The sequence below is a fragment of the Schistocerca cancellata genome, chromosome 3 (assembly GCF_023864275.1).
Source record: "Schistocerca cancellata isolate TAMUIC-IGC-003103 chromosome 3, iqSchCanc2.1, whole genome shotgun sequence".
NCBI classification, from domain to species: domain Eukaryota; kingdom Metazoa; phylum Arthropoda; class Insecta; order Orthoptera; family Acrididae; genus Schistocerca; species Schistocerca cancellata.
The window spans coordinates 527513726-527526594 of record NC_064628.1 but is presented as its reverse complement, the minus strand read 5'-3'; the positions used below and the strand labels follow the sequence as shown (position 1 = coordinate 527526594).

At 38.3% G+C, this 12869-nt stretch overlaps 1 protein-coding gene across 2 annotated transcripts in view; it reads right to left on the bottom strand.

The window, feature by feature from the left end:
- The window catches only part of LOC126175359 (coiled-coil domain-containing protein 22 homolog), a 212214-nt gene that overhangs the window by 64803 nt on the left and 134542 nt on the right, over window positions 1-12869 (bottom strand). For both annotated transcript variants that reach the window (XM_049922110.1, XM_049922111.1), the window contains exons 8-9: window positions 12578-12717; window positions 301-475 (exon numbers count right to left, since the gene is read on the bottom strand). In XM_049922110.1, the coding sequence (XP_049778067.1) occupies window positions 301-475; window positions 12578-12717 (315 nt within the window). The remainder of the gene's footprint in view (window positions 1-300; window positions 476-12577; window positions 12718-12869) is intronic.

Genomic DNA, 12869 nt, shown 5'->3' with positions numbered 1-12869 from the left:
ATCTTTACGTTATAAATGGCTGCATGAGATATCCTTGTTTCACAGATTTTTTGTTGCACTGAGAGCACATGACTAAATCATCACTGTGTGGGTTCACAAATTACATGCTGAGATCAAAAATTGATTGCAAAATCAAACTTCAAAACTTTCCAAGTTAAACTTTGTCTTAAAAACTGAATTGGCTGTAGCATACACAGTTTGATACTTAATTCACATCCTGGGCTATTATATGCTATAAAGTTTTTTTTTTTTTTCTAGTAATTACAAAATACATTAATGTGTCATAAAGAGGAGGCATACCCTAAATATAAGTTCATCAGCAACAGTGAATGATCTTTCAAGTTGTCCTGAGAGAGTGTTTATCTCCTTCTGAAGCTCTCGTGTATCTGCTAGGACCTTGGCAATTTCATCACGTTGCTTTCGAATGTTTCCAATGATTTCCATGATACGCCTGGTGTATGCTGTCCTGGATACTCTAGAAATAAAGGGACTATTCAGTATTACAATTATGAAGTTTTTAATGCTTTTTATTTCCAAAACAAACATTAATATTAAATAAATAATCGCACTAAATGATCTTCTAACGCTGAAACTATAATTGGACAGAATAAAGAGAAGATTATTTCCACTGAAGTGGGACAATAATGTGTAGAAATAGAAAATGCACTGAGCATTAGCCAGGTGTGTAGAAAAGGACAACTATGAAGGGTATTTTTTTAAAGTATGAACGGTTTTAAAATAAAAATAAAAGAAAAAGGTGTTTCTAGCAATTTTGTTTTTACATGAGTGCCTGTACTATACTCTGCTTTTCTACATAATTCCTACCAATATTCAGTGTGTTTACATTTGTTTCTGATTATTTGAAATGCCTTCTCCAATTGAGAATCCCACTGACTGTGAAATATGTGCTGTGATTCATTTTCTTATTGCTAAAGGCATGAAAGCAGCTGAAGGAAGTTCATTGTCAGATCAGTGAAGTGCACGAAGAAAACTTTACAAGCAATGGGACGGTATGAAATGTGTGACAGCTTTTAAAAATGGACATATCAATGTGCATGATGTGGACTAAAGTGGGCAACCTTCAGTCATGAACTATGATTTGGTGCAGAAAGTTGATGAAAATGAAGGAGAGAACAAAAGCATTACAATTTTGACATTATGTGACAAGTTTCCTCAAGTGTTTAGAAGTATGCTTTCTGCGATTGTTGCCTAACCAGGTAGCAGATTTCTATGAGGGTGGTATTCAAAAACTGGTTGTATGATATATGAGAGCAAATGCTCTACTGACACTGCTATCCAGGTACAACTCAAAACTTGTCCGTTGCTCCTCTGAAGAAATACTTATACCCTGTAAGTATAGCCAGTAATTGTCCTTTTCTACGGACCTGTCTCCAGCTTGACACCTCTTCTGTTCTGAAATTTATCCCAATGCAGATATTTATTTTGAATTTTAGGAATCTCATGCACTCTGCAATGTTCTTGCTAACAATTTGAAGGCCATTTCAAGTTGTTTTGATGAATATAAATAGAAGTGTTCCACATTTATGAACATGGTAGAGCTCTGCAGTCACAAGTTACTGCATGACTCTACCATGTTTGTAACTTCCATTTCTGTTCATCAAAATAACTTTTGACTGTGTGTATGAAATAATTTCTGTTCTGTGCCATTAACAGTTCACGAAATTTCCTGATCTGTCGAGTGTGCCTAAGTGCCGACCATCATTCATCTGCAGCAATTGGTTGCCTCTTTTTTCCTCCTCTTCCTTGTCCTGCTCCATCACCATGACAATCACCACCATCAAAATTCACAGGTAGCAATGACATTCTTCTTGGAAGCAGGCATAAAATACTTAATTACAATTTTGATTAATGGAATACAGGTTTACTTCTAAAAAAATGTAAAAATTCATTCAGTTTCAACATGGTGTTTCAATACACAATATTTATATCAAATGTTTGCGTCTTACAGTTTGTTGTTTAGGGAACATTCAACAGCGAGGTTATTAGTGCCCTTAAAAAAATAAACAGAAATGAAAATGATTAACATGTTGAAAATTTGATGAAAGGCATAAGAAGCAACTGATATAAAGCTACACACACACACACATTCCCCCATTCTCACCCTTGATCAACCACACACTAGCTCATATCCTGTATGATAGCATTACAAAAGTCAAATGTTCTAAAACAGGCAATTAAAATAAGACAAGAGGAAAACTAAAACAGATACAAGGAATATGTGGCTGGTTTATCACTTACAAAAACACTGATGAACTAGACATCCTGATAACACTGGAAATTTATCACTAAAATTTTAGGGAAGAAGTCAGACATTTCACAAAACCTTAAAATATGTACCATTTTTATTTTACTGTCAATTAAAATAGAGAGCAAGTCTGTCAGTAATTTAGCTGCTGTCACCTTGTCTGAATATAAACCACAGTTCATTAATATGTGGATCAGTGTGATCTGTACACCACAGAAACCACAATGTGGAAAGTCTTCCCATTGGAGTAAGAAGCTGATCTCATCCCATCTGCATGGCTGGAAGGAGACAAGCCACAGCTGTGTTGTGAACTTCAGTAGTCACAGCTTGTTGTCTGTTACTTCCAGCCACTCTTCTTCCCAACTAAACATGACACTGTACCTCAATAATGAGGTGACAGGATGTAAGGGGATGGCATACTGAAGTGCATAACTATTACATCAAGCCTCCTGCACTGCTACCTCTGTCATTTTGGAGACCTTAATACCCATGTGGCCTCGAACCCAACAGACAAACTCCACCTGCCCCAGACTTTGTAGATGAAAAAGAGCATTCTGGATATTCTGGACTACTTTATCTGCTGGGTACAAGTGTTAGAGAGATGAGGATACCAGGAAATCTGAACAAATGAGGAATTTAGCAGTGATGAGACATCTCATCTGCTCCAGTGCCCTCAAGATCATGTATAATTCGGCATCAAACACAGTGAATTCCTGAGTAACTGGATTGTCAGGACGCTATCAGGGGAAAACAACAGAGCAAGGAATGAAATCCACCTGTTTATGCCCAGCCATGGATACAGCTATATAGGTGTGGTGTTCATTTAAAATGTCATAAAATGTTGTGTTAAAAACATTTGCAGGAATGCAGCCTGTACTAAATCTTAAAATTAGTCAGGGCTTCTGCAGTAACCAATGTGGCAGTCACTTCCAACCCTGGATTTGGGTCTGTTCTTGCCCCAGATCAAGCAATTCAGTACATTTTTTTTTTTTTTTTTTTTTTTAATGCAGATTCCAAATGCAGGGTGAAGAATCAGTCACCCTTCTCACCACTAGTCACCTCTTTTGCTCTTTTAGGAAGAAAATAGTTTTCTTTCCAAGTTTCTGTATTCATGTTCATTCACTTAACTTTCTGGACTGCCCCAAAGAAGAAAGTACATAAAATCCAATCTGAAAGGTTTCTGAAATTTGAGACAGATTTCCCCTTTTATTTTTGAGAGTTTCTGTAATTTGTGCAACTATGTCTGCTGGTGTCTGTATATGTGTGGATGGATATGTGTGTGTGTGTGTGTGTGTGTGTGTGTGTGTGTGTGTGTGTGTGTGTGTGTGTGCGCGCGCGCGCGCGAGTGTATACCCGTCCTTTTTTCCCCCCTACGGTAAGTCTTTCCGCTCCCGGGACTGGAATGACTCCTTACCCTCTCCCTTAAAACCCACATCCTTTCGTCTTTCCCTCTCCTTCCCTGATGAGGCAACAGTTTGTTGCGAAAGCTTGAATTTTGTGTGTATGTTTGTGTTCGTTTGTGTGTCTGTCGACCTGCCAGCACTTTCATTTGGGAAGTCACATCATCTTTGTTTTTAGATATATTTTTCCCACGTAGAATGTTTCCCTCTATTATAACCATATTATTAGTGTCAAATATTCCTCTTCTACAATTGTTTCCAGTTTTATTCCAATTTCTAATTTTTCTGTGGTAATATCGCTGCTGTGACACACTGTCCTGTTTTGAAAAGCAACTTTCTGGAATGTGGAAACATAAATTCTGTAGGGAATGGTTTGAAAAGCCAGATAGTTCAGTTACATTTATAAGTTTCATGTCAGACGTAACCTTCACGTTTGGAAAATGTGCCAACAGTACAGATTTTAAGTACCAAGGATTGTTATACCATTGTTGAATATGTTTGGACAATAAAACCAGTGATTCTCAATTACTCTATGGATTTGTCAAATTCAAATATATGTGGCTTTTTAAGTTGATGCTCCCTGATAGTCTTCCTGAACATTCTGCACTTTTGTCAAAAAATGAGGTACCTAATAACTGATGCATTTGCACCGTTTCTTGGGGAATATAAATTAGAAAAACCATGTTCATCATATTACACATTCAGTTCTGATGAAACTACCAATGTTAAAGACAAAAAAGAATTACAAACGACTATTGCATTTTGGTCAGAGAATAAGTGTTGCATAACAACACTTCGCTTAAGAACTCAGCAAAGCAGATGATTGAAAGTTACATCAGGAATTATGTGAGGCACTTTCTGAAGCCAACTTGTCCCTAAATAAATCCTTTACACTGGGATCAGACAGACTTAATGTCAATAAAAAAAGTGTTTAGCCTTTCAAATAGTGACGTCCAGGAGACTCGGGGTAGACAACTTATAAATGTCGGAACCTGCAACATTCTTGCAATTCATAAAGCCCATGCAAAGACTTCATAATGTGTAGGTGAAGAAGCATCTCAGTTTCTGGGCAATATTTACCATTATTTTGATGTTTGGCCTATTTGCTAGGAAGAATATGAAAGAATTCAGTCTAATATTCCACACCACTAAGTGCCTTACTTTAGGACCTTCAGCCAACAGGATTTTGCAATAATGGAATGGTATTCAATATTACTTTTTTAAGCACATACCTCTACAAAAGAACTCTGCTACTGTTCAGTCCCAATCCTACAATGCCACTGTGAACACACTAAAAAAAATTCAATGATAGCATAACTTCATTTCGCACTTTCGTGTGCTGAACTATTCAATAAGTACACACGATGTTTACAAAGCCAAACACCATTGATACATAAGTTGTAAACAGAAATTCTGAGTATTTCTGAAGTTCTTCAAATGGAACTCATTACATTGGTTAATCTGCTTCCTCTTGAACAATTAGGTGTTAGTGAGCAAGTAACCGAAGAGCTTAGTAAATTGGAAGAACACGGCAAGTCGTGGCTTCTAAAGAAGGGCCAAAAATTTGCAACTCGCAAATGTGCGATGAAAATGACGTGCTTATCAGAAGCAGCACTGAAAAGTTTTACATTTTTAGACTACGAAAGAACGAATTAAGAGCAGAAGCTACAATGCCACGTTAATGGTTGCAGAAATGATACTGTTCAATGTCCGGCAAGATTACTTGTTAGACTGTGGAAAGTTGTACAATCTGTAAAAGAGGATTCAACTTTAGAAAACAAAGATATCGATAATTACTGGCAGCAGCGCATCACAAAAGTAGACTCATCCTTCACAGAGTTAAAGTACTAAAAGTTTCAAAACTTGTTAAGGTTTCTTTCATACTGTCCCATGGAAATACAGATGGAGAGAAGAGATTCCATTTTGAAGCACACATAAGGAGAAGTCAATGTGATTATGCTTAAAAGATTTTAAAGAGCATTTTGACTGAGGGATGCTTAGGAACAATACCCATATTTTTTTCTGTGCCCACTGAATCACGCCTCATTACCTGTGGACAACAAACACATGCAACTTATACTCCTTAAAAAGAAGAATGTTAAAGGGAAAGAAAACTTGAATTAGAAAAAAAGCAAGAAAAACAAAACCAAATTCATCTTGAAAAGGAGATTAAGTAAATGGATGACATGAAAAAAATCAACTGAATGAGAAAGTGGCTCTGTAAGAACAGGGGGGCAGGTAAGGGGGGGAGGGGGGGAAACCTAAGAAGGTACGAGATGAGCTTATCTCTCAAGATCTAGCTAAACTGAACAAAGCACTCGAAAAAAATTACTTAAAGCCAGCAAAATTGGCCCATGGTACGCCTGAGGGTGCAGAAATTATGAAAGTAGAAGAAAAAGTGTAAGAAAGGGAAGTGGAAATCAGTCATAAAAATCTTGAGAAAAGATATCTAGTATGATTGCCACTGTATACATGAATGGTGGAACAACAAATAACGGAAGGCGTGAGTAATTAACGAGGTTTATTTCTCTACAGATGGAGAAGGAAAAACATAATAATACAACACTTTGATAACTGAGTTAATGCTGCCATTGGGATAATGATCAACAAAGTCCGTGGATGAACCTGAGGGCTTGAGTACCCTGAAGTCCTTGAATAGTCTAGTTCCATCCAGAGCTGATAATCCAGATCAGGGTAAACTGAATGATATGGGATTAAGATATCCACAACAGGGAAGTATAAGACAAGATTGCTGAATGAGGTGCTGTATGCATTTATAAAGCTGTGGCAGTATAGGAATATGCCACCACCAATAAGTCTATGATGCTGTGATACAGCGCAATTGGTGTAGTACCGTCATGCAGCTATCTGACATGGGTACGCCAGCCAGGTGTTGCTACTTTACTGTGGGGGCAGCTGTGTGCGTGGACCACGCCCATGCTGTACGGTTGGGAAGCACTGCACGAGTCAGGAATGGTCGACCATAGGCTGTGTGACGTGTGAATTGCGGGCACATAGTAGCAGGCATCACAGTGTGGGCATTGAAGATAACAGAATCATTACACTTTTTGCTAAGATATTTAAGAAACATTAATTCAAAAATATTTCTTTTTATCTTTTCCAGTATTGAGGTGCAGAACGTCTCTAGCTGTAAAAATCTGGCATAGATTTTGATTGTGAATCACATTTACCTGTATAGGATTACTAATGTATCTGCATAAGTTAAACTATTATGCAGGAAAAAAATGGCGCTGCTGCTGCTGCTGCTGCTGCTGCAGTCTTCAGTCTGAGAAACTGGTTTCATGTAGCTCTCCATCCTAAAATACTCTGTGTGAGGTTCTTCATCTCTGAATAACTACAGCAACCTACATCCTTCTCAATCTACTTACTGTATTCATCTATTAGTCTCCCATCATAGGTGACTGGAATTCGAGAGTAGGAAAAGGGAGAGAAGGAAACACAGTAAGTGAATATGGATTGGGGGTAAGAAATGAAAGAGGAAGCCATCTGGTAGAATTTTGCACAGAGCATAAATTAATCATAGCTAACACTTGGTTCAAGAATCATGAAAGAAGGCTGTATACATGGAAGAACCCTGGAGATACTAAAAGGTATCAGTTAGATTATATAATGGCAAGACAGAGATTCAGGAACCAGGTTTTAAATTGTAAGACATTTCCATGGGCAGATGTGGACTCTGACCACAATCTATTGGTTATGAACTGTAGATCACAACTGAAGAAACTGCAAAAAGGTGGGAAATTAAGGAGATGGGACCTAGATAAACTGACTAAACCAGAGGTTGTAGAGAGTTTGAGGGACAGCATAAGCGAACAACTGACAGGAATGGGGGAAAGAAATACAGTAGAAGAAGAATGGATAGCTCTGAAGGATGAAGTAGTGAACGCAGCAGACAATGAAGTAGGTAAAAAGACGAGGGCTAGTAGAAATCCTTGGGTAACAGAAGAAATATTGAATTTAATTGATGAAAGCAGAAAATATAAAAATGCAGTAAATGAAGCAGGCAAAAAGGAATACAAATGCCTCAAAAATGAGATCGACAGGAAGTGTAAAATGGCTAACCATGGACGGCTAGAGGACAAATGTAAGGAGGTAGAGGCCTATCTCACTAGGGGTAAGATAGATACTGCCTACAGGAAAATTAAAGAGACCTTTGGAGAAAAGAGAACCACTTGTATGAATATCAAGAGCTCAGATGAAAACCCAGTTCTAAGCAAAGAAGGGAAAGCAGAAAGGTGGAATGAGTATATAGAGGGTCTATACAAGGGCAATGCACTTGAGAACAATATTATGGAAATGGAAGAGGATGTAGATGAAGATGAAATGGGAGATACAATACTGAGTGAAGAGTTTTACAGAGCACTGAAAGACCGGAGTAGACAGCATTCAATTAGAACTACTGACAGCCTTCGGAGAGCCAGTCATGACAAAACTCTACCATCTGGTGAGCAAGATGTATGAGACAGGCGAAATACCCTCAGACTTCAAGAAGAATATAATAATTCCAATCCCAAAGAAAGCAGGTGTTGACAGATATGAAAATTACCAAACAATCAGTTTAATAAGTCACAGCTGCAAAATACTAACGCGAATTCTTTACAGACTAATGGAAAAACTGGTAGAAGTCGACCTCAGGGAAGATCAATTTGGATTCCGTAGAAATGTTGGAACATGTGAGGCAATACTGACCTTACGCCTTATCTTAGAAGAAAGATTAAGGAAAGGCAAACCTATGTTTCTAGCATTTGTAGAGTTAGAGAAAGCTTTTGACAATGTTGACTGGAATACTCTCTTTCAAATTCTAAAGGTGGCAGGGGTAAAATACAGGGAGCGAAAGGCTATTTACAATTTGTACAGAAACCAGATGGCAGTTATAAGAGTCGAGGGGCATGAAAGGGAAGCAGTGGTTGGGAAGGGAGTGAGACAGGGCTGTAGCCTCTCCCCGATGTTATTCAATCTGTATATTGAGCAAGCAGTAAAGGAAACAAAAGAAAAATTCGGAGTAGGTATTAAAATCCATGGAGAAGAAATAAAAATTTTGAGGTTCGCTGATGACATTGTAATTCTGTCAGATACAGCAAAGGACTTGGAAGAGCAGTTGAACGGAAGGGACAGTGTCTTGAAAGGAGGATATAAGATGAACATCAACAAACGCAAAACGAGGATAATGGAATGTAGTCGAATTAAGTCGGGTGATGCTGAGGGAATTAGATTAGGAAATGAGACACTTAAAGTGGTAAAGGAGTTTTGCTAATTGGGGAGCAAAATAACTGATGATGGTCGAAGTAGAGAGGATATAAAATGTAGACTGGCAATGGCAAGGAAAGCGTTTCTGAAGAAGAAAAATTTGTTAACATCGAGTATTGATTTAAGTGTCAGAAAGTCGTTTATGAAAGTATTTGTATGGAGTGTAGCCACGTATGAAAGTGAAACGTGGACGATAAATAGTTTAGACAAAAAGAGAATAGAAGCTTTCGAAATGTGGTGCTACAGAAGAATGCTGAAGATTAGATGGGTAGATCACATAACTAATAAGGAGGTATTGGATAGGTCTGGGGAGGAGTTTGTGGCAGAACTTGACAAGAAGAAGGGACCGATTGGTAGGGCATGTTCTGAGGCATCAAGGGATCACAAATTTAGCATTGGAGGGCAGCGTGGAGGATAAAAATCGTAGAGGGAAACCAAGAGATGAATACACTAAGCAGATTCAGAAGGATGTAGGTTGCAGTAAGTACGGGGAGATGAAGGAGCCTGCACTGGATAGAGTAGCATGGAGAGCTGCATCAAACCAGTCTCAGGACTGAAGACCACCACAACAACAACAATAACTATGATTTTTATCCCCCACACATCGCTCAAGTACTAAATTGTTGATACTTTGATGTCCTTGAATTTTCTTGTCAATTTTAGTTGGTGCCTCCTTGTTAATTAGGCTATCTGCCCACCTAACCATCAGCTTCTTCTGTAGCACTACATTTTAAAAGCTTGTATTCTCTTCTTGTTTACGTTGTTTAGTGTACATGTTTCATTACCACACATGGCTACATTTCATACAAATACTTCCAGAAAAGACTTCACAACACTTAAATCTATATTCAGTGTTAACAAATTTTTCTTCTTCACAAACGCTTTTCATTCCATTATCAGTATACATTTTACATTAAATATCCCCCCTACTTCAGCCATCATCAGTTATTTTGCTGCCCAAATAGCAAGAATTCATTTACTATTTTAAGTGGCTAGTTTCCTAAGCTAATTCCTTCAGCATCATCTATTACATTCCATTAGCCTTGTTTTGATTTTGTTGATACTAATTTTATATCCTCCTTTCAAGACACTGTCCATTCCATTCAACTGCTCTTCCAAGTCCTTTGCTGTCTCTGACAGAATTACAATGTCATTGGCAAACCTCAAAGTTTTTATTTCTTCTCCCTGGACTTTAATTCCTACTCCAAATTTTTCTTGTGTTTCCTTTACTGCTTGCTCAATGTACAGATTGAACAACATACAACCCTGTCTCCCCTCCTCCTCAACCACTGCTTCATTTTCATGCCCCTGAACTCTTAACTGCTGTCTGGTTTCTGTACAAATTGTAAATAGCCTTTCGCTCCCTGTACTTCGCCCCTGCTACCTTCAAAATTTCAAAGACAGTATTCCAATCAACAACGTCAAAAACTTTCTCTAACTCTACATATGCTGTAAACGTAGGTTTGCCTTTCCTTAACCCATCACTGATCTGTATATCACACACCCATGTTCTAGCTGCTGTCTCATGAAATCCCTATAAAACTGGAGCAGATTTGTCCTGTCTCTTCCACAAGACCTGTGGCTAAGGTACTTTTAATATATTAAGCACTTTCTGGGTCCTCGTTTTCAGATAATGCAGGTGTGGCAATCTTGGAGGTATGGAATAAAAAATGAGGCCCTAAAACCTCACTAAGTCTTTTAAAATGCAAAATGATGTACATATAGATAAATGTAAATGAATGCAGATGAATAGGAAAAAGAATCCTGTAATGTTTGAATACTCCATTAGTAGTGTAGCACTTGACACAGTCACGCCGATTAAATATTTGGGCGTAACATTGCAGAGCGAAATGAAATGGGACAAGAATGTAATGGCAGTTGTGGGGAAGGCGGATAGTCGTCTTCGGTTCATTGGTAGAATTTTGGGAAGATGTGGTTCATCTGTAAAGGAGACTGCTTATAAAAACACTAATACGACCTATTCTTGAGTACTGCTCGAGCGTTTGGGATCCCTATCAGGATTGAGGGAGGACATAGAAGCAATTCAGAGGCGGGCTGCTAGATTTGTTACTGGTAGGTTTGATCATCATGCGAGTGTTATGGAAATGCTTCAGGAACTTGAGTGGGAGTCTCTAGAGGAAAGGAGGCGTTCTTTTCGTGAATCTCTACTGAGGAAATTTAGAGAACCAGCATTTGAGGCCGACTGCAGTACAATTTTACTGCCACCAACTTATATTTCGCGGAAAGACTACAAAGATAAGAGAAATTAGGGCTCGTACAGAGGCATATAGGCAGTCATTTTTCCATCATTCTGTTTGGGAGTGGAACAGGGAGAGAAGATGCTAGTTGTGGTACGAGGTATGCTCCACCACACACCTTATGGTGGATTGCGGAGTATGTATGTATGTATATAGATGTAGATCATAAGCAATAATATAAGAACAATTCAAAGGAACACGTACGTGCGCGCGCGTTTCACTCACGCGTGCTCTCACACACACACACACACACACACACACACACACACACACATACTCACTCACTCACTCACTTATCAGAAGTAAACTGTAAAATGTGTCTTTGTAGTCCACCCCTCCAACCTCTTCACTGTCAGTTGCAACTGATGAGCTACTGTTACATTGTTGGAGGAACAGAAAACTGCAAAATCATCAACAAATAATGAGCTGTCACAGGATCCCTTATTGCAGACATTATGCTGTTCATCGCTATGACAAAGACAATTCCTTGGGGAACACCAATCTTCTGCTCAAAACTATTTGACATCATGTCAACAATTTGGTACCTAAAAAAGAATTTAGATACGAAGGACCAAATAAATATGGTGAGGTGGCCACAGAAGCCCCATTGGTGGAGCTGAAGGACCAAATAAATATCGTGAGGTAGCCATAGAAGCCCCATTGGTGGAGCCATCAGAGAATACTGTACCTCCCAGTAGTGTCTTGCAACTTACTGATGTCAAAAGAGTCCTGATAAATGATGTCTATTTTGGAAAGTCCGCTAAATAGCCACCTCTAGCAGGGTTAGGTTATCAACAGTGGATCAACATCTCCGCAATCCACACTAAGAGCGAGTAAGGAACGGCTTGTTCTCTCATATCCAGATCAAAAAATGGTTGACCATTTGTTCCAAGGTCTATACCATACATCTTGTTACAGCAACACACCAATAACTACTGGGATATGTTCAGGCCTTTCCTGGTTTGAGGAGAGGTATCAGAATTGCCTCCCTCCATAAATCAAACATTATACCTGATGGATGGAAAATTGCATCAAATCTTACATCTCAAAACTAATATTAACAAACCTTGGGAGTATAACGTGAAGCCAACCACCTTAGTTGTAGCTAAATGAAATAAGAGTCAGTAATTTGTACTCCTAGAAAGGATTCACCCCTTATCCCTCCCCTTTCTAAAAAAGGATCACAGCTCATCTCTTCCACTATGGAAATTCATCATTTTTATCTTTGAACAATAATGATGAATGAAAATGTATGCCCATTCAATTCTAATTACAGAATGCAATATCATTAATAAAAGTCTGCTGAAGCATGTATTTAAACTGTGTTGTTAAATAAGTGCAATAGCAACTAACAATCAACTCTTGAAAGCATAAAAGTTTCTCACGTGTTTGTATCCTTTGACACCTTCTCGTAGTCTGCAAGTAACTGTGTATGAAGTTCTTCTTTACTGTGAACCTCATCGGTAAGTTCACGCATCTTTTCTCGCAGTGTTCGAATGGCATCTGCTTGTTTCTGGCTTTCTGACTGAAAACAGATTAATCATTCGATACTAATCAAAAATTTATTCTGATGCCATTTTTGATTATAGCATATTTACAATAAATTTCGGCTATTCATTCAAATGCTCAGCACATATTTTACATAGGTAGCTGTATAGCAAAGAAACAAAGTGAATA